Source organism: Canis lupus, chromosome 19 (genome assembly GCF_011100685.1).
Source record: "Canis lupus familiaris isolate Mischka breed German Shepherd chromosome 19, alternate assembly UU_Cfam_GSD_1.0, whole genome shotgun sequence".
Lineage (NCBI taxonomy): Eukaryota > Metazoa > Chordata > Mammalia > Carnivora > Canidae > Canis > Canis lupus.
Genome location: NC_049240.1, coordinates 12,876,187 through 12,898,586, shown reverse-complemented (window position 1 = coordinate 12,898,586; position 22,400 = coordinate 12,876,187). Strand labels below are relative to the sequence as shown.

General features: G+C 34.7%; 1 protein-coding gene across 7 annotated transcripts in view; it reads right to left on the bottom strand.

The window, feature by feature from the left end:
- Positions 1 to 22,400, bottom strand: part of SCLT1 (sodium channel and clathrin linker 1) — a 177,265-nt gene that overhangs the window by 88,802 nt on the left and 66,063 nt on the right. For all 7 annotated transcript variants that reach the window (XR_005373912.1, XR_005373913.1, XR_005373911.1 and 4 more), the window contains exons 10-11: positions 12,902 to 12,992; positions 8,728 to 8,819 (exon numbers count right to left, since the gene is read on the bottom strand). Coding sequence is in view for 4 of the 7 variants with exons in the window: in XM_038564635.1 (XP_038420563.1) it covers positions 8,728 to 8,819; positions 12,902 to 12,992 (183 nt within the window). In the remaining 3 variants the exon portion in view is untranslated. The remainder of the gene's footprint in view (positions 1 to 8,727; positions 8,820 to 12,901; positions 12,993 to 22,400) is intronic.

Here is a 22,400-nt window from a genome sequence, read left to right as displayed (position 1 = left end):
TTTACTGGTAAATCTTTAATGCATCTGGAGTTTACTCCTGAATGAGTATATAAGAGGGAAGTCCAATTTAACTTTCTTTCAGATTGATGGTCAGGTGTATAAATACCATTAGTAACTGATGAATTGAAATAATCCTTTTACCATACCTAAAATATGCAAATATAATGACTTAATTATAGATTATCATGTTTCATTGATCTATTTGTCTATTCTGTACCCAAATCATATCAATTTGATTATGGCTTTATTTATTTTTTTCCTGAATGATTATGGCTTTATAACAGGTTCTGATATATTCTGGTAAGACAGCTCTTCTCTTCCATTTCACACTTTTCTTTGTTATTTTCAGGCCTTTCTTTTTCCTTCCCTTTGCCTTCGCCTTGCCTTTCCTTTCCAGATTCTACTTATTTATTCATGAGAGACACACACACACAGAGGCAGAGACACAGGCAAAGAGAGAAGCAGGCTCCATGCAGGGAGCCCGATGTGGTACTCGATCCCGGGACTCCAGGATCATGCCCTGGGCCAAAGGCAGGTGTTTAACTGCTGAGCCACCTAGGGGTCCCCAGGCATTTCTTTTTTCTAAGTGATGGCAAGGGAAGCATTCTCTTTCACCTCTCCATTCCCACTACCTACACAGAAGAATGAGGAGGAAACTTCCCTTCTCCAGCACACCTCATACTCTCTCAGGTTTGGGAAATGAGAGAACTCAGCCTACCTTTTACGTCTCTATGTTTAAAACATTTTTGTTTTGGTATATCTGCTTCATTCTTAGTGAAGTTAAGGTCTACTACCATTTAGTCAGGGTTTTTGGTTGCCAGTAGTAGAAACCAACTCTATGCAAAAAAGGGTTTATTAAAAGTTTACTGGGAAGTTCACAGACTTACGGGGAAAGCTGGAAAATCAAGTTTGAATCTTTGTAGCAAGGAACATGCACAAAACTTCACCATAGAATTAGATGATGCTCTCATGAAGAAGTATAATCTGGGGAATTCTCCAAATATGCAAGGGAGATGAAATGCTGATGGCCCAAAATAATGACCATAACTGTATCTTTATCAAAATCATCCTTTCATCAAATTTCCTAGCTTTTGCATCACATATTTAGCTATCCCATTACTTGTAGTTAGGTTTATTAATGTTATATCTTTTTCAAAAACAGTGCCATTTTTCATTACATAAGGTCCTTCCTTCTTTGTTCTGTTACTCCTTTTTAACATGAAATCATACCTCGTATAATATTAAGACTGTCACTCCTCCTTTCTGTTTATACTTGCTAATGTGTTCCATTAAAATCTTTATTTTAAATTTATAGCTGATTCTCTTCATCTTCCTTTCCTTGAGATCTTTGTTCTAGTTCATTTACTCTTTGTCCTAGGTGTTTTCCAATATAACATATTACTGGGCCTTAGTTTCTTTTCTTTTTTAAAAAATTAATTTATTTTGAGAGAGAGAAAAATGGAGAGAGCCCAAGGCAGGGAGGGGTAGAGAAAGAAGCTCAAGGAGACTCTCACTGAGCACAGAGCCTGACGAAGGCTTGATCTCATAGCCCTGAGATCATGACCTGAGCCAAAATCAAGAGGTAGGTGCTAGACTAAGCCACCCAGGGGCCCCCTTTGATTTTTAATTAAAATATGTAAGTCTCTGCCTTTTAATGGAATTTAGCCCTCTCATATTTTAATGTGGTAATTTTCATATATGACATTATTCATTCTATTGTACTTCAGTTAAAGCATTTGTGGGGGAAAACGAAGCAGTTCCTACTTCTCCCAAAGAGGCATAGGAGATATAGCACTTTACTAACATTAGTTTACCAGCTGTTTTTATCATGGCCTCTTTGGGGCCAGGCAGAGCAGGTAATTCATGAAGGGCATGTACCAACTTCATCTCTCAAGAGCAAGCTTTGTTTAGCGACTGTGTGAACTCCAATCCTCAGTGAAGACTCCCTGCTACTCACATTCAGGCTTCACACCCACCCATGTCAGAAAAAGCTTTGCAACTAAAAGTTTCACATGCATTCAACAGTCTAGCAGCCCCAGCAACCACTTAGTTCTGAAAAGTCAGACTGGTGTTAGGAGTTGGGTGGAGTTACAGTAAAGCAGATTCAGATTATCAGCTTCATAATTTCTAGATATCCACAATTTTATAACATAAAAGGCATATTACTACTATTCTTTTTTTTTTTTTTAAGATTTTATTTATTTGTTCATGAGAGACACACACAGAGAGAGGCAAAGACACAGACAGAGGGAGAGGCAGGCTCCATGCAGGGAGCCCGATGTGGGACTTGATCCTGGTACCCAGAAAAAGAGGTCTTCAGGATGATTGATCACACCCTGAGCCAAAGGCAGACACTCAACTGCTGAGCCACCCAGATATCCCATATTACTACTATTCTTATTCTCATAAAGGCGCTTCTTCATTCTCTATAGCCAAATCTTATAAGAATCCTGCCAACGTGCTAAAATTGGGTCAAGTTCCCTCTTTGTATCATTATTATGACAACAATAAAGATAACAGCAAAAACTTATAATAACATTCTTTGTGCTAGGTACTTTATGTTAAGAAAAACATAATCTGCAGTATCTTCAACAATGCTGTGAGTTAGGTTATATCATTAACCTATAAGGCAGGGTATAGTTTCTATTATTGAACAATGAGATAGCTGTATCATTACATTTATTTTATAGATGGAGAAACAGAAGTACAGAGAGGGTAAGCAACATGTTCAAAGTTATTTATCCAGTTACTGGTGAAGCCAGAGTTTGAACTCAGTCTGGGTCCAGAGTCACATTCCTAATGAATATACTATACTGCCAAACACAAACTTCCACTTAAATGATACAGATACAACCCACAGATCTATAGAACTAAAACTACACAGCAAGGGGCTGTCGTTTCAAGTAAAGTTGGGAGTAAGAAGGTATACTAAACCCTAGGGTATTGAATGTAAGTTTGAATATCAAACATCATTACTCCCAGACTCTCTTCAACTTTAGAATATACTCAGACTTGTGCACTTCTACTCCAAGCCACAGCAGAAGACGGATGAACCCTACCCTGGGGAAACTGGCCCAAGAAAGATTCTGATATATTGGAACTGCCAAAGGAAAAAGCCAACTTGCTGCCTAAACATAATACAGTGAAGTCTGCCTGGCCATAATCCACTTGTGCACACTTAGCTTCCTATCTGCTTTTGGTTTCTTGTTCTTTTTTTAAACTGAGATATACCGGACATATAACATTTTATCAGTTTCAAGTGTACAACATAATGATTTGGTATTTGCATACAATGTAAAATGGTCACAACAATAAATGTAATTAATATAGATCACCATATACAGCTATAATTTTCCTAATGATGACAACTTTTAAGATCTATTCTCTTAGTAACTTTCAAATATACAGTACAGTATTATTAACTATAGTCACAATTTTATACATCACATCCTACAACTTATGTCTTTTGTAACTGGAAATTCATAACTTTTGACCACCTTCACCTATTTCATTTCCCCTTCCTCCACCCCAACTACCAGTCTGTTCTCTATGAGTTTGGTTTTTAAGGATATGGAATGATTCACAAATTTGCCTGTGGGCCATGCTAATTTTCTCTATATTCCAATATTTAGCATATGTGCTGCTGAAGCAGGTACTTTGTTTTCTTACTCTCAAATATCAACGGACAGGGGGACGTGAGTGGGGCAGTGGTTGAGCGTCTACCTTTGGCTCAAGGTGTGATGCCAGGATCGAGTCCCGTACCTGGCTCAAAATGGGGAGACTGCTTCTCCTTCTGCCTATGTCTTTCTATATATCTCTCATGAATAAAAATAAATCTTAAAAAAATCAATAGAAAGGATCACCAGTCATTTGAAGAAAGATGGGCAAATAGAAGAAAAAAAAAAGGAATCCAGAGATAGAGACAATGACAGAAGAAAATGATAAAATATATATTTAATATACTGAACTAAGATATAACATCTATTTTTTTTATTGGTGTTCAATTTACCAACATACAGAATAACCCCCAGTGCCCGTCACCCAATCACTTCTACCCCCCGCCCTCCTCCCCTTCTACCACCCCTAGTTCGTTTCCCAGAGTTAGCAGTCTTTACGTTCTGTCTCCCTTTCTGATATTTCCCACACATTTCTTCTCCCTTCCCTTATATTCCCTTTCACTATTATTTATATTCCCCACATGAATGAGAACATATAATGTTTGTCCTTCTCCGACTGACTTACTTCACTCAGCAGATATAACATCTATTAAATAAGAACAAGCTACTACAGAAAAAGAAACAGAATAAGAAATGGATCTTTAAAATAAAAGTAGCTTTTAGCTACTAATTTTATTTTATAAAATATTCAATAGATGCTTAGTTAAAAGAAAATTTAAGGAAACTTCCAAGAAAGGAGAAAATAAATGAAGGAATGAAAAACAAGAGAAAAGATAGGGAAATTAGGGAATCGATCTAAAAGTCCAATATCTAACTAATTTTATTTTATTTTATTTTTAAATACTCTGTTTATTTTTTTTTTTAATTTTTATTTATTTATGATAGTCACACAGAGAGAGAGAGAGAGAGGCAGAGACACAGGCAGAGGGAGAAGCAGGCTCCATGCACCGGGAGCCCGACGTGGGATTCGATCCCGGGTCTCCAGGATCGTGCCCTGGGCCAAAGGCAGGCGCTAAACCGCTGCGCCACCCAGGGATCCCTCTAACTAATTTTAAGTTCAAGAAAAAAGAACAGAAAAAATATGAAAAAAAAAAAAAAACAAAACTATTGGGACGCCTGAGTGGCTCAGTGGTTGAGCATCTGCCTTTGGCTCAGGGTGTGATCCGGCAGTCCTGGGATTGAGTCCCACATTGGGCTCCCTACATGGAGCCCGCTTCTCCCTCTGACTACATCTCTGCCTTTGTGTCTCTCGTGAATAAATAAATAAAAATTAAAAAAAAGAAATTCAAAAATCTATAAAAAATTCCTTGAACGGAAGGACATGAATTTCTAGAATGTCCCCAGTAGGATGAATGGAAAAGGATTCTCACTGCATGTACACACTGCGATTTTAGAACACTGATGGTGATGATGGTGGGTGGCTGATCCTAAAAGTCTCCAGAGGGAAAAGAGGATTCACACATAAAATATTGTGATTTTGAATGACATAGTAGTTCTTTCCTATAGTTAGAGGATAGACAATATAAGGAAAATATCAACATTCTAAGGACAAATGATTTAAAACCTTGGATTTCCAACCTATGATTTATTACTCAACAGAACTACCATACACCTTTGAAAGTAGGATAAAGATACTTTAAAATAAGCAATGTCTTAAAAAATGTGTCCCATATAGCCTCAGCTGATGGAGAATGGTATCCATTAAAATTAGGGAGTCAACAAAGAAAGCAGTAGCCATGGGGATGAAAAAGACCCAGGCTCCAATACAGAATAGCAAGGAAATCCCAGGACCACAGCAAATTAGTCTTTTGCATCAGTCCTAGTGAATGGTTTGAAGAAGGGGATGGAAATCCACCAATGGATTTCTTCAAGAAAACAATGTAATTACAATGACCTCGTATGGCTGACCAGATTGAAAGGCATTTTAGAGCTTTGATAATTTAGTTATGAATTAGTATGAAGTACATAGAAAACTTGCTATGTGAAGAAATTATAGTTTATAAGAACCTGTTGTTCATTATAATCCTTGTGGTACTATGACTTTGAAACAATGCTTATATATTTTCCTTGGATAAAAATCAAAGTAAAAATGAATAAAGTCAATTAAGCTAATTTATAACTATTTAACATACGAAAACTACCTTACAAAACTGATACAATAATGAAATAATTTGGTCAATAGCAACATTAAAAATATTCAGGCTACCTTGCAAACATTTCATAATAAATCAAGGAGCTGTAACTGTGGAAAAAGATTCAAGACTTTTATTCTTTACAACAATGAAAACTGTTGTTATTCTTTGTGACAGTTTATTATAGATCTTCTTTCTACCTTGTTCTCTTTCATTAAGATTAAAACAAAATCCAAAACCATTTTTTACCATTGAAAATCATTATCATTTGTTAGTCTTATAAATAGACTAGATTTAAAATAATAAACTTGGTGCTGGGTCCCCTACATATAGTCTTACCTCACTTAAAACTAAAGAAACTACACCTGAGAGAGGTTGGTTAACTTATCTAAGATACACAGACAGAATGTACTAGAACCAGAAATCAAAGCAATTCTGCCTCTAAATCTCAAAATCTTTCTACTCCAACAATTTATATTCCTGTCCCCCAGATAACCTCACCTTGAGAATACCATCAAATTAATCTTCATACAATATTAATTTCATCACGTAGTCTGGGATAAAGAATTTGTAATACATCACACAAAACCCAAATTTGACTTATTTTATTTCCAAGGCCCTCCATATTTTATCCAATCACATTCACCCATTTCTAATGTATGGCCTACAACTCCACTTAAAATCAAGATATTTCAACATCTTGAATTAAAGATGTATTATGTATTTATGTGTTCTATTTATGTATTCTATTATGCTTAGGAGTAGGGACAGCAAACAAAAAGCAGAACAATGATTAGAATGAAATTTACTTTTCACCAGTCATCTAAATGAAGATTTCTTAGTCCTATATCCTTTTTTAAAAGAAACACCAAATTTAAAAATATGAAGAGGTAGTTTAAGCCAATTCTACTCATTTAACTTCTGCCTTAACTAGCTGAGCATATACAAACCAGCAAAATCTTTCCCAGAGACAACAGTCATTCTCTGGAGGTAATTCCCAGGGTCTATAAATCATCTAAAAAGGGGGAGAGGGGGAATCCTTTCTTTGAAAGAAGGAAATGACTTATGCTTCTTAGGTGTTTATGGCATTTGAAAGGATCACAAATAATAATTTAAAAAATAATAATTTTTAATAATGGCAATATCAAGCATTCATTGAGGCCAAAATGTGTCTGATTTTATGGAACAGAGAGGACCATTAAAAACAAAACTTTTCCAAAATAAAAAGGAATTCTGGCAGTTCCATCAGAAAGGATACACTTACACCTAAAAACACAAATTATATAAAAATATATAAAAATACAAGAGATTTTTTTAAACTTTAAAGTATATAACCTTTTCTTATCATAATAGTAACAATATTAGTTTAATAGCTCTAAAAGGCAGCCAATGTAAAATTTCCTTTTCAGAGGCGGCTAGCTGCATACTAGACTACTACTATTTCTTCTTCTTCTTTTTTTTTTTTTTTAAAGATTTTATTTACTTATTCATGAGAGACACAGAGAGGCAGAGACATAGGCAGAGGAAGAAGCAGGCTCCCTGCAGGGGACCTGATGTGGGACTGGATCCCAGAACTCCAGGATCATGACCTGAGCCAAAGGCAGATGCTCAAGCACTGAGCCACCCAGGTGTCCCTGGATTTTTAAGAAATACCCTTAGATTGTGCAGTGATCTCTTCTTAGAGAGCTATTTGGTTAGGTTATATTATAGCTTCATACTGAAAGCAAAAAAAATTTAACAATAACAAAAAACTCCAAACTTTCAACACTAAAAAGACAAAGCACTGTTGATTGATTCTTTATATTTCAATATTATCAGAATCAAAAGGAATGAAAATTCACTATTCAGAGTTTACTGTTTTAAGTCTCTAGCATTTATTTTCATAGCATAGAATAGCTACTAGGATAATAGAAATGACAAGCTACACCCAGACATTTTTCTCTAAGGTTAACACAAAGAAGTTCAGGAAAGCAGTAGTACAGTCAAATTAATCAGCTGCTGAAAAGTTCAGAAAAATGAAAAAACAAAACCTTAAGACCCCAGCACTTAAAAATTACAAGTCTTTTCATCAGAATCTCAAGTTAGTAGTTAAAATCAATTAGTTCTCAACCTGCCATGAGGAAAGAAATTATTTTTATTAATACTTTGAAGAACAAGAAACAAAGTCAAACATCTTGTTTTCCGGACAATAAATTAGCCATGGATTTGTGAGTAGAACTGAGAGCTCAATTTTTAATGTGCTCAGATCAGCAGACTATTTCTGAGTGTAAAAGATTCTAATCATACAGAGTAGAATTTCCAGCTGTCAATCATAAAATGAATTTATGGTCTATGGCCACTGTATCTTTGATTACAAATGACAGTTTTTAAGTCTTTTACGGGAACATTCAACAAGGACTAGGAAACAACAAAAACAAAAGATTTTTGAGTGCACATTTACATTAAAATAGCAATTAAAGACAACCTACAGAATATATTTAAAAAGTAGTCCAGACCTTCAAAGATAACTGAAAATTATTGCTTCAAAAGACTCCAAAGAAAACACCTTTAATGGTTTCTTGAGTATTTTTTTCTCTTGTGTACCTACTTAGTAAGATAGGTTTTCTGCAGAATTTTTACCTCTTTGTTTTTCTGCTGTAAGATGGAAAGAACATTTTTGATTTGGGGATTGACTACACTTGACTATGTCTGCTTTGGGGAAAAGGTAAAGACAGAAATTATCTTTGAATATATATTCAAAATACTGATCTACTGTGATTTTTTTAAAATAATGTCCAATAAATCATATTTTAAACCTATGATTATACTTTGTTTAGCAGTTACAAAATACATATTTTAGAAAATATCATCAACTGAAACTCCAGTGTGGAATATCTTTTCAAGCTTATAGAGAAAGCTAGATGTACTTAACAATTTACCTTGTTTCTAATTGTTTTATACTAGATTGTAACTGCTGTGAACGCCTATCTGATGCTTCTTCTCTTCCTTGGGCAGACAACATCTCTTCCTCCTAGAAAATAAAGAAACTGGAAGCTTGAGTATGTGAAAATAGAATACATCATTATACAGCATATAAAGAAAAGAATTTACTCTATAAAGTTTTCATACTTCTGGGATTTAATATGTAAGTTTAAAGAACGGATACCAATACAGCATTATCTAATCAAGTCCTTAAAACTAGATCTTATATCTAAGTATGAGAGCTGTCCCTGAAATATGTTTCACTAAAAAAAAATTCTATAGCATAGTATTTACGGTATGAATCTTACATTAAAAAAATTTAAACATATATGTGTATACATACATACAGAAAAAAGGTCTTTAAGCTATAAACAATCTGTTAACAGTGATTATTTCTTAGGAATTTGACTGCAAGGTAATCTTGCATATCTCTATTATATATTTTGTATATATATTGTGCTTTTCTTTCATTTTTCTATATTATTTGCATTTTTGTGAATAGCATGCACCTCTTTTATAACTAGTAAGATAGTAAAGTTGAACTTTTAAACAGCTAAAAAGGAAAATAAATAACCATTAACAGTTTGGAAATAAATCATACATATACTAAAAAAGGGGGAAGAGAATGTCACTATCAATTTTGTATTAGAAAAACAATAGTCGAAAGTCACTGCATATAAATTTCTACCAATATTTCAAACCATTTGTTATAGTGCAAATCTAACAAAACACAGCAGGGATTTGTATACAGATAATCTGCCTTAAGAATATGCTCTTTTAACTTGGTTATACAGCATCCTATTATAATCATAGGATATTTCTTCTCTGACATTATCAATGCTTTCAAATAAATAGGTTTGTTTCTTTTAATCTTTGATTTGTATCACCTTTAGAAAAAATCCTGTTTATCCTTTCTTGCTTTCTGTTGTGTTAAATATTTTTACATGCCACTTTAATTCTATTGATTTTTAGTTATATCTCTTTGCATTATTTTTAGTAATGGCTCTAGAGATTATAATATGCATCTTTAACTCATCTCAATTTCAATTTATTCAGAATTAACATTTAGTTCAGAGAAAACACTGGAACCTTGCAGCATTGTATTTATCTCTGAGTACCATCCCAGTCTTTAGTGCCATTGTTATATTACATCTGTATGCCTTATAAATCCACCACCTAGGTAGACATCACTGAACTCTAACTCTGAAACTAATAGTATACTGTATGTTAACTGAATTTAAATAAAAAAAAAAAAAAAAAAGAAAAAATCCATCACATACACTGCTCAGTTCTGCTTTAAAGCAGTCATATCTTTTAAGGTATTAATTAGAGAAAATATATGTACAAAAATTATTTCATATTTACAATTATTATTGCTCTTAATTTCTTCCTATATCCAAGTCACCATCTGGTGTTCTTTCCTTTTTAATATAAAGAATTTCCTTTGGCATTCTTTGAAGAGCTCTGCTAGTGACAAATTCAGTTTTAATTATCTGAAAATGTCTTTATTTTGCCTTCATTTTTGAAGTACAGTTTCACTGGACATAGAATTCTTAATAACCTTTTTTTTTTCCTTCAGCATTTCAGATATATTACTCCAATGTTTTCTGCCTCCATGCTTTTTATAAGAAGTCAGCCATTACTCACTGGTTCTCTTGTTCATGCCATTTTCCTGTTGCTGCTTTCAAGTTTTCACTTAATAACTGGCTGCAGTACCGATATGATGTGTAGAAGTAATTTTCTTTGTTTATTCTACCTGTTTTTGGAAGTGTTCAGCCATTATTTCTTCAAACATCATTTCTGTCCTCTTCTCTTCTGCAATTCCAATTATGTTTCTGTTGGCTTGCTTTGTATTTTCTCACAGATCTCAGAGGTCTTGTTCATTTTTCTTCCATCTTTTAAACTCTTTTTTGGCTAGGAAAATTTCTGTTGATTTGTCTTCAAGTTCACTGCTTCTTTCTTCTGCTTTTTCCAATCTATTCTTGAGCCCAACTAATTAAATTTTTATTTTGGTTGCTATACTTTCCAACTCCAGAATTTCTATTTTTAAAATTATTTTCTATTTCTCAGCTAAAATTCTCTATCTGCTCTATCACTGAAACATTGTTTTACTCTAGTTTAAATATAATTTTAATTTCTTGAACACATTAAAAAAATTTTTTAAAATAATTTTTAATAAGATTTTATTTATTTATTTGAGAGAAGGAGGGAAATAGTGAGAGAAAACACAAGCGGGATGGGGGAGGGAGAGGGAAAAACAGGCTCTCTGCTCAAGGAGCTTCATCCCAGGACCCCAGGATCATGACCTGAGCCACCCAGGTGCCCAATTCCTTGAACATATTTATAACCGCTTATTTGAAGCCTTTGCCTGCTAAATTAAAGAACTAGGTCTGCTGAGAGTAAATTTCTATGGACTGCTTCCCTCATCCCAGGCCCATCAGTCACACTTTCCTGTCTAGGAAGTTTTGGTTAAAAAAAATAGATAATATAGATAATTCACTGCAGTTACTTGGGATTCTGTTTTGATCCTGAGGATTACTGGCTTTCTGTTTAAGGAGGCAATCATTTTGCCTTGATTCAAACTCCGGAATGTTTCCCCCATAGTATGCAGCAGCTGCCATCTGTAATCAGTTCTTATTTCTTTCCACAGTTGCTTTTTTAGCCGGGCTTCCTGAAAGTTCTCCTGTGCCTATATACTTTGACGACTGGTCAAGTTTGGGCAAGGGTAGGGCTCATCCTCTTTGTGATTTTGTTGCTTTTGGAAATTTCCCTGTAATTTCAAGCTGCTCGGCCTGCTTTGGGCCCTGCCCTCTGATAATTCAAACATTAAGGCTTCAGCTTTATGTTGCTTGAATAGCACACATTTCAGGAATGCACTCAATTATAAAAAGCAGCAAACTCAAATATATAGTTCCATAAAGCTCTATCTTTCAAGAATAGATTTCATTTAGGTCTCTGCCTACATTTTCACTGACCTCCCTCTCCCATTCTCATATGCATACTTTGGCTATCAGCCATGGATTTGGTCAGAGTTTCTTCTCAGAATTCAGGTTTCTCTCAGGTTTTTGTCGTTGTTGTTATTGCTCTCTTGCACCAATATTTCTTCTTTAAATTTTCAACTGCTTTTCTCACCTTAAATTTGATCTTGGCCAAGTAAGCCCATCTAAAGCTTTGTTTTCTGAAGGCACAGCTATGGGGGTTGGCGAGAATGCCCAGGTCAGAAATCAAAAACTTAAAATTCATACCTCTTTCAGTATCCTTCTGTTTTTGGGTGTGTTCTAGTATTTTAAAGAATGTATCCAAGTTTTATAACTGTTACCTATGGGAAGTTTTACATAAGCCTTTCACAAATCTACCATTATTAGAAATCTATAATCAACTTTCACAGAATAGGAAATAAGGCTTAGAAAAGTTATACAGCTAGTAAGTACCACAGCTAGAATTTTTGATAATTTGATCCATCTAAATCTAAAACCCTGGGCAGCCCGGTGGCTCAGTGGTTTAGTGTCGCCTTCAGCCCAGGGTGTGATCCTGGAGACCTGGGATTGAGTCCCAAATCGGGCTCCCTGCATGGAGCCTGCTTCTCCCTCTGCCTGTGTCTCTGCCTCTCTCGTGAATGAATAAATAACATCTTTTAAAAAAAAAAAAAATCTAAAACCCTGACCTTTCCTTGACATCTGCCTCAAATGGACCCTATACACATAAAAAAAGTCTCTTATGTCAGTATTTACACAAATAACACAAAATGTAGTATTAAATGCTTCTTTTCATCTAGTGTATTACTAATTAATCAAACTCAATCATGCATTATTATGTTTTTTAGTAATTATGTGTTTAGGAATGATTACAATGTTTTACTGACTCAGGATAAAGTAAGTTGAAATAAAATTATTTCCAAAATTATTCTATATGTTGGCAAATCAACTCCAATAAAAAAAATATACAATCCCCCCAAAAAAACCCCAAAATTATAATTTAGCTTCCCAATTTAAAATTTTATATTTAGAGGGCAATAAAATGATTTTTGTTTTTCAGCAACACTCTTTAATACCTAATCCAAAATAGTTTAATAATAAAATTCATAGAATACTAAGCTATAGGCTTCCAGTTGTTTTAGAGATAGGAATATACCTTCTTTTGCATTTGTCCTTGAAGATTTTCAGTCACTTTAGTTAACTCTTCTACTTTTGCTGCTGCAACTCTCAGATCTAACTTGGCTTGCCTAAAATAGAAAGTAAAGTAATAAACACTTTTCATAGACCATAAAGAATTTAAAAAGCTAGAAAAGAAATTTAAATTTGGTGAAATCAGTACTAACTCATGCACCTAAAAATGGATCTAAGGGGTAGATACTGAAAGATTCCCTTATTACTAATAAAATGCATGTGGATGAGAGTGAAGAGGAATAATATAGGCAAAAGGCAGGCATATAAAGTGGGAGTCATTAATATTTGGATAAATTATATTTCATACTCAAATGATTCCTACTTCATGAAAAAGTACTTTATCATCTTAATAATTACCTAAAAAGAATGACAGTGCTAAGCAGAATATAGTTATGTTTATAACTTCCTGAATTTATAGAGTTAAAGAAGTATCACTGACTGGTTTTTCTATGAAAATGAACTAAAACTTCAATCTCTTGATCATTCTTCCTTAAATAACAGAAGTATGTATTTTATAACCATTTAACCTAATGAATTCAAACATTTGATTCAAGATAGTACAATAGCTACTTTTTTCAGAAATTGTAGTTGTAAAGGACAAAAACAGCAAGTTTTTTTAATGTTCCATTAGTATCAAATAAGTTTCAGTATCTTCTTGACTCCCCACAGAAAAAGATTTTAGAATAAGAGTTTCTGATACAGAAAAAAAAGATTTTTAATATCTTACCAATTAAGCATTAAATATGAGTGCAAAACATTTGGATTATGTAAAAAACATACATTTTTAGGAACAAAGCTACTTTACTGTACGAACTGCCCATATTTGCTTAATTATATTTTATGTAGGTATTATAAGTCAATCATATTAGTGCTGTTGAATTAAAAAAATTATTTGGTGGAAATTAACAATATATATTAATTGATTTACTTTTGACTCTCTAACAATATTTATAATTACATTACTGATTACCATAAAACAGTAGGAAATAAAAACCTAACAGTAGCTAAAATGTACCAGATATTAGGTAACAGAAACTGTCCTAAATGGTTTGCAATGATCTCACTTAATATAATCAACTTTCTCTGTGAATTAAGTACAGTTAAGATTATTCTATCAAACTAAAGTCAAGAAAGTGAGGTTGACAGAAATACCAACTTGCCCAGGGATTCACAAATTAAGTAATGAAACTGGTATTTAAACAGAGTCCTCTGTTAATATAAGGGTAGTCATCATTTGGCCTCAAAGAGTTTCATCTCTTGCCAATTCCCTTCATATAATTTATATTTCAAGTATAACAGAGCAGTAACTCTCTGTTTCTTAAAACATATGCTTGTCTAGCTTGTCTTATTTTTTCACATGCTTGACTGGACTAGATTTCTTCCCCTTTTTCTGATACATTCCTTGAAAATCTTTAAGACCTATCAGTTCAAGACTCCTCAGCTCTAGTCTTCCCTCACTTTTCCTAGGCAAAAGACCTTATACTGCCAGTCTATAATGCCAGTCTGTATTATGTAAAATACATAATATTTTATACATTATTAAGAAACACTCCCTTGAGGAATTGTGAGTTTATAAAAAAATATATGGAATATAAGACCATTAAAGGCAAGAATCACATTTTACTGATTTTAAATCCTCAGGAGATAGAACAGTACTTGGCATATGGTAGACAGATAAATATGTCATAAATCAATGAAAAAGCATAAAAGGAAAGGAGATAAAGAATAACAGGTACAGCTTATATTTTAATATTTTAAATCTTTTTTTTTAACTTTTTTTTTTAATTTTTATTTATTTATGATAGTCACAGAGAGAGAGAGAGAGGGGCAGAGACACAGGCAGAGGGAGAAGCAGGCTCCATGCACCGGAAGCCCGACGTGGGATTCGATCCCGGGTCTCCAGGATCGCGCCCTGGGCCAAAGGCAGGCGCTAAACCGCTGCGCCACCCAGGGATCCCTATATTTTAATATTTTACTTAGATCCTGCATATCCAATTTGATATTCATGTGTGAAAATCTTAGAAAAATAATTTTGTGAACAATGGAATTTCTCATTTGAAACTGAATCTCTTTTACATAGATGAAAGAAATTGCAGCACTGGTCTTCAGACTTTTTTTTGTTAAGTCATTAGAGGGAAAATATTCTGAAAGTGTTTAAGTTATGATATTCCCTAAAACACAAAAAAACTATGTTTGGGAGAAAAATAAACACACACTATATATTCTATAGTATATAGAATATATATATACTACACTATATATACACTACACTATATATAACTAGGTAGGTATTTTCCTACCTAGTTTCACAGGATAGAAATGAAGTAAATAGCTCTTTCTACTTCTGGCATGAAATACTAAAAAATATTCTAGAATAAAAGTTGTAAGGTCTATCTTCTGGACCTTACTCCACCACCACAAAAGCCATGTGAACTGGGCCAATCACTTAACCTGAGTCTCAGAACTGTGGGTATAAAATAAAGATTAAGAACAATTTTTCTGCATAGCTCACAAATTAACATAATGTTCAAATAAGTTAATGCATATTAAAGCACTGTAATAAACCTTATTGTAGTTATACAAATGCAAACTATTATCATAATTTTGCCTTTTTTAGAATTAAAATCATCAAGAACTGTGTGCTATAGCTAGATTACAAGATTACAGCTGAGAAAGCTTTGGGATGCTTGACTATCTAGCCTTAACTCTTAGCCAAAAAATGAAAAGTGGTATTTATGATGTGCTGCTTAAAGTCTGAATCTCACCTGGTAACTCCCAAACAGGATTTGTCTACCAATGGTTTTCACCTGGTACTGGTAGACAATAGGGATGGATTATGTTAGCAAAGGGGCAAAAAAAAAAAAAAAAAAAAAAAAAAAAAAAAAAAAAAAAAAAAAAAAAAAAAAAAAAAAAAAAAAAAAAAAATCTTGATAGCTGAATCTGGAGACAAAGCATGTCTTTGTCTAAAGACTAGGGGTGCTTGCGGTTGAATGTTACCTGTACCCACAGCCCTATGCTTGCTTATGCTTTTTTTTTTTTTAAACTCCATAGTATCTTTTGCCTTTAAATAAAAGCCTTGTGTGAGTACACTCTGCAGAAACTTGTCAGTCCTTTCAAATATTAAAACTTGTGGGATCCCTGGGTGGTGCAGTGGTTTGACGCCTGCCTTTGGCCCAGGGCGCGATCCTGGAGACCCAGGATCGAATCCCACGTTGGGCTCCCAGTGCATGGAGCCTGCTTCTCCCTCTGCCTGTGTCTCTGCCTCTCTCTCTCTCTCTGTGACCATCATAAAAAATTAAAAAAAAAAAAAAAAAAAAAAAAAAAAGGGATCCCTGGGTGGCGCAGCGGGTTAGCACCTGCCTTTGGCCCAGGGCACGATCCTGGAGACCCGGGATCGAATCCCACATCGGGCTCCCTGCATGGAGCCTGCTTCTCCCTCTGCCTGTGTCTCTGCCTCTCTCTCTCTCTCTCTCTGTGACTATCATAAATAAATAAAAAAATTAAAAAAAAAATTAAAACTTGTGAAACCTTTAAAGGAATTAACAAAAATAATACTAATTTTATGAAGTTTAATAACTATGTTTATGCTATTTTACATGCAAATGTCTTAGATACAGGTACTTTTATAAATGTCAAAAAGTTTTTTTAGAAAAACACATTTGATAAACAAGAAATAAATATTAATAATTTATAGTTATTACTACTCATGTATTTATATTTTTTGCTTAAAGGGAATACTTTTAAATATATAATATTTCATTTTCAGGCACACTTCCTTGTCAACTTAAAATTTCTGGGATTTGATTAGCAGACAGGAACAGGTGTAGGAGGACCCTAGACTAGTCTTATCCCATAAACACAACTAGGTAACTATCAAATTATCCTAAATACCCCAGAAATTGACCTGAAGACTGACAGAAGAAACTACAACTAAAAAGAGAGAAGAGGCTACATGGAAAAAGGTAGGAAATACAGAGACATGGTTTAGGGGAAAAACGGATCATGGGTGCTACAGAGGGGAGGGAGTGTGGTCACAGAGAATGACGAAAGAGAGGACTACACAGGGGAACACACAAGGAGAACATTTCCCCAAAGCCCTTGGCTTAGGAAATGAAAGGGGCTGCATTTTGCGGGTTCCTGCAACTGGCAGGGCTTGAGCCTGGAGTTGTCAGTGGATTTGGCTGGGATAGAGCCTAGTGGGCACTATGCTGCTCCTAGAGAGAGTAAGGACAAGCATGAAGGCAGGAAAGTGTAGGACATGTTTAGATAAGATGGAGAATAACACTGGAAAGGTGATAAGAGGTTACAATGTGGCTCAATTAACAAGTTAAATGAACTATATTAAGTGCAATGGGGAGCACTCAAATAATGGGACCAGAGCTATACTTTAGGAATATACATGTGGCATTTGTGAAAAAACATGGACTAGAGTGATTGTTCTCTTTCTTTAACCAATAGCTCATAATAAATGAAACAGAGGCAGGAAAGGTCTAAACTAGAGTGATGGTGACAGTAAGCAAGAAGTTCCACTGGGAAAGATAGCATAGTTTTTACCAAGATAGAATCTAAGAGATTCCACTGATTCATTCTTTGAACAAATATTTATTGAATGCTTATAATATGCCAGACACTGTGAATACAGTCAGAACATGCTGAGCTTCAACTGCTGGTGACTCATTCAGTTTTCTTTTATTAAACTGTATTTCTAGAGTCCTAGACTTACTTCATTAAGCACCTAATATAAGCTGTACTAAGTACTATAATAATCAGCACTGGTGATGCAGTAGTAAGTAAGGGAGATAAGGCCCCTGTCCTCATAAAGTTTACACTGTAGTAGAGGGAGAAAGACAATATATATGTAAACAAATAAATGAAGTAATTTCAGAAAGTATAATACTATGAAGCAAATGGTATAGAACAATGAGAAAAAGATGTTGGGCATCAAGGAAAGGCTGTCTAAGGAAGGGATATTTGAGCTAAGGTCTAAAGGACAATGAGGTCAACTTAAGAAAATCTAGGTAGAATTACAAGGAAGAGAGAATTAACAATAATATGTAACTAGTATGGGAAAAGTACTTTAAGAAATTATAATTAGTTGGAATTACAGAAAAAAATTGAAGATGAAATCAGAGAAGAAGGCAGAGAGGTCAGATTCATAGAAGTACCTTTGAACATAGTAAGAATTTTGGAATTTGTTCCAATTGCAATGAAAATCCATGAAGTGTTAAAATGGGTGAGTGACAGGTTTATTTTATGCTTTGAGGAGACTACTTGGGCCAGTGTTTAGCGAGTGATTTACAGTGGATAAGAGTGAAAGCAGAGAGACCAGATAGAAGACAAATACAAGTAAGATACAGTGATGGCTTGGGATAGAGGTGAGAGTCCTAATGATTGGACTTGTGATAAGCTGGATAGAGAGCCAACAAGATATGAATGAATGATGGGGTGGCGAGGAATAGCAAAAGAGAATAAGCAAAATTCCTAGGTGTGATGATGGTATTAATTACAAGATGGGGAAGATTTGCACTCCTTACCTCAATCATAACAGTTCCACTTTTACCAGTTTTATATATTGGGGTTCCATGTATAAGATTTTTTAAAAGGTTCTGCTGCTTAAAAAATTTTTTTTTGAGAACTCTTGCTCTAAGTAATTCAAGTATAGAGCTCAAAAAAGGTATGGCCAGAGGTACATATTTGGGAAACAGTTATTAGTGAGGTTAAAGTTTAAGTTGGGTAGGATAATGATCATCTAAGGAGGGAGAAAAATATATAATATAGCTAGAAATTGAAGAAATGTCTACTTTCAGTGGGTAGACTAAGGAAGTAGAAAAACTAAGGAAGAAAAGAAATGGTCACAAAGGTCAGAGAGGAAATCAGGGTACAAACACAAAAGACGGTAGAGAAATGTTCAAGAAGGGCAGAAAAATCATCAAAGAGAATGGAGGATTTTGTTTTCAGGCAAAAAGGGTAAAAAAGGTACCAATAAGCTTGAGGAAAAGAAAAATAGAAAGGTTAGACAAAATCCAAATTGAAAGAAATTCCAAAGAGTGACTATAGCAAATATAGATTCTTCTTCCAAGCAATTTCAAAAAAGGGAAAGGATTAAATATGGTAATCTGAAGAAACATCAGGTGATGTCTATATACTGAAGGTCTTGGAAGAACCCCACAAAAGAGAGACTACGAGAGACTGCTTAGTATGTATTATACAAGCCTACTTACATAAGTTGGATATCAAAGTAGAATGGAAGAGAGAAAAGACAGTAAAAGTATATAGTATATTGCAAAACTGTAGAGAAGCTAATTTTACTTCTATTATAAGGATGAGGAAACTGAAGTTCATTCAGTTAAGCAACCTGCTCTTCAATAAAACCATTTAGTTATAAATCATTTTACCATCACATTTTACAGATTTCCTGGATTTTATTTCATATTTAAATAGAACACTAAACAAAAACCTTAAATTCATCTATCATGCATTTAAACTTAGAGATGATTAGTAATAAAAACAGATTTAAAAGTCAATATAGCTTAAAGCCTGGATCCATAATGGGAAACACTGAAAAATCTCTTAAATTAGTCTGCAAAGCTACTATTAGTTATATGAAATTTTTTTTTTTCAGGTGTTTTACAGATCAAAGTACTAAGTAGACATGCATTACTCCACAACTGAAGAATTTAACATATAATTTTAAAAATAATTACAGTCTGAGAAAACAGTTGTGCCCCTCAAAAGACCAATGCTAAAGTACACTAATATAAGCTCACATAAATTTAGTTTTGCCCCTCCAATGAGATGCAACTTAATTACTTAATTAGCTGACTTAATGACTCACAAAATATTTTTTGAGCACTTGCTATGTGTCTACCACTGTGTTAGATTATGGCAAGATAAAAATAGCTAAATTAGGAGCTTTATAAACTAGCAAAGAGAGATCAATTTGTAAAGAATTATGTAGACTAAAATGTTAAAAAGGCTGTGACAGATGTATGTGCAGTTTATAGCTGAGGTACAAAGGTAGGCATGCTTGGTTCCTACCCGAGGAGGAATAAACCATAAAGATTCAGAAAAAGATTTCTAGTAGATGTGATTCTTCAGCTGAACTTTGAAAGTTGAGAGAAGATTTATCAGGAATGGGCATTTCAGGCAGCTTGAACAATGTGATCAAAAGTTAGGGAGTTATGAAATAGCATGGCTGGTTTGGGAAACTGAAAGTAGTTCAGAAAACTGAAGTGAAGACTGACAAAATACAGAGTTAAGTAGCCAAAGGTCAAGTCACAGATGGTTTTAATGTCATGTTGAGTAATTTTAATTAAATCCTATAGGCATTTAGTAGCCATTAAAGGAGAAAGCCATGATCAGATTTTATTTTAGAAAGATCATTTCGATGACAATATGAAAAAAGAAGATGGGAAGAGTTTAGTTATTTTGGAGGTTACTGCAGCATTGATGGACTGAGCAAAACAGTAACACTATAGTGATATAAAAGTGGAGGATCTGAGAGGCATTTAGAAGGTAGAGCTGGGACAGAAAAGGATTTAGGATGGATGCCTCCTAGTTTTCTGAAGCAGGAACTGGATGGTGTCATTCACAAATATAAAAAGATTCAGGAAGCTTAGTTTAGTACTCCTGACCTACGTTAAGTAGAAACAACAAAAACAACCTCAAGCTAGAAAAACGGAATGGGATCTCATCTTTAGAAATTTTTGAACCCACAAAAGATGTGTGAAATGAGTCTAATTACAACAATTTTGAGGCTGTATCGTACAGAAACTTATTAAGGACTTTTTTCTACACTCAGAGCACACGTTTAAGTTTTTTTTTTTTTTAATTTTTATTTATTTATGACAGTCACAGAGAGAGAGAGAGAGAGAGAGAGAGAGAGAGAGAGAGAGAGAGGCAGAGACATAGGCAGAGGGAGAAGTAGGCTCCATGCACCGGGAGCCCGACGTGGGATTCGATCCCGGGTCTCCAGGATCATGCCCTGGGCCAAAGACAGGCGCTAAACCACTGCGCCACCCAGGGATCCCTAAGTTTTCAATAAATATAAAATAAGGTGGGCAGCCCGGGTGGCTCAGCAGTTTAGCGCTGCCTTCAGCCCAGGGCCTGATCCTGGAGACCCGGGATCAAGTCCCATGTCGGGCTCTCTTCATGGAGCCTGCTTCTCCCTCTGCCTGTGTTTCTGCCTCTCTCTCTCTGTGTTTCTCATGAATAAATAAATAAAATCTTTAAAAAAATATATAAAATAAGGTGATTAACAAATTACAGATTCTTTATATGAAGATAGTATCTGTTTCTGCTAATGAGATCATTCCTTAGTGACCAAATTTTTTTTAAAATAAATATTCTGATGATGTCGATCTGATTGAAAGTTAATATGGATCCCTATGCAAGTTCGTTAGTGAATCTTTACAGTTACATCCTTTTACAAGTTATTCCTGAGAGGCACCTGGGTGGCTCAATCGATTTAAGTACCTGGCTCTTGATTCCAGCTCATGTCACAATCTCAGGGTCCTAGAATTGAGCCCTGCACTGGGCTCCATACTCAGTGGGGAGTCTGTTTCTTTCTTTTTCCAGCTCCTCTCCCTCTGCTCCTACCCCTGCTCGCATGCACACGCTCTCTCAACTAAATAAATAAACTTTAATAACAACAACAACCAAAAAACTTATTCCTGAGATACACAAATGACAATCCTTTCCTTCAAAGATTTTCCAAGGCGGGAGGGGTGCCTAGGTAGCTCAGTTGGTTAAACCTCTGACTCTGTTTTTGGCTGAGGTCATGATCTCAGGATTGCAAGGCTGAGCCCCACATTGGGATCCACACTCAGCACGGAGTCTGCTTAAGATTCTTTCCACCATCCTCTTACTCCCCACTCTGCTACTCCTCCAGGCTCACTCTCACTCACTCACTCTCTCAAATTAAAAAAAAAAAAAAATTGTAAGGGAGATGTAAAATCTGAGCACATGACTTGAAAAATAATTGTTCCTATAAAGTCAGCTAAATATACATTATAAGCAATATATGTGACAAAAATGCACTGAAAGAGAAATAGCATAAACTCTCATCTTAAAATGAATAAATGCTGAGTATATCCACAAGAAAAGAAGAGTGAAAATCTAGTGTAACGAATTGAGAGAAGTATTCTTGGAGAAGGCAGGTTTTAACCAGATTTTTAAGGTTATAAGGTCTGAGAAACAGAATAATGACCAAAGGCAAAAGGAAGAAACCAAAAGTTTTTTCATGAGAAGCAGTAAAATAACTATTTTGAGCAGTTTGTATATAACTGGAAGGTGGGGGGGGGGGGGGAGCAGGTGATCGAAGGTTCTTAGAAGTTAGGCTGAAGTTTTATCTACTCTGACAGAGCATTACCAGAAACGCCTGAAAAGGAAAATGATAAAAGCCTTCAGTCTAAGTTCCTATGATTCTAATTTTTTTTGCACTATAAAAATCAGACAGCAAATGA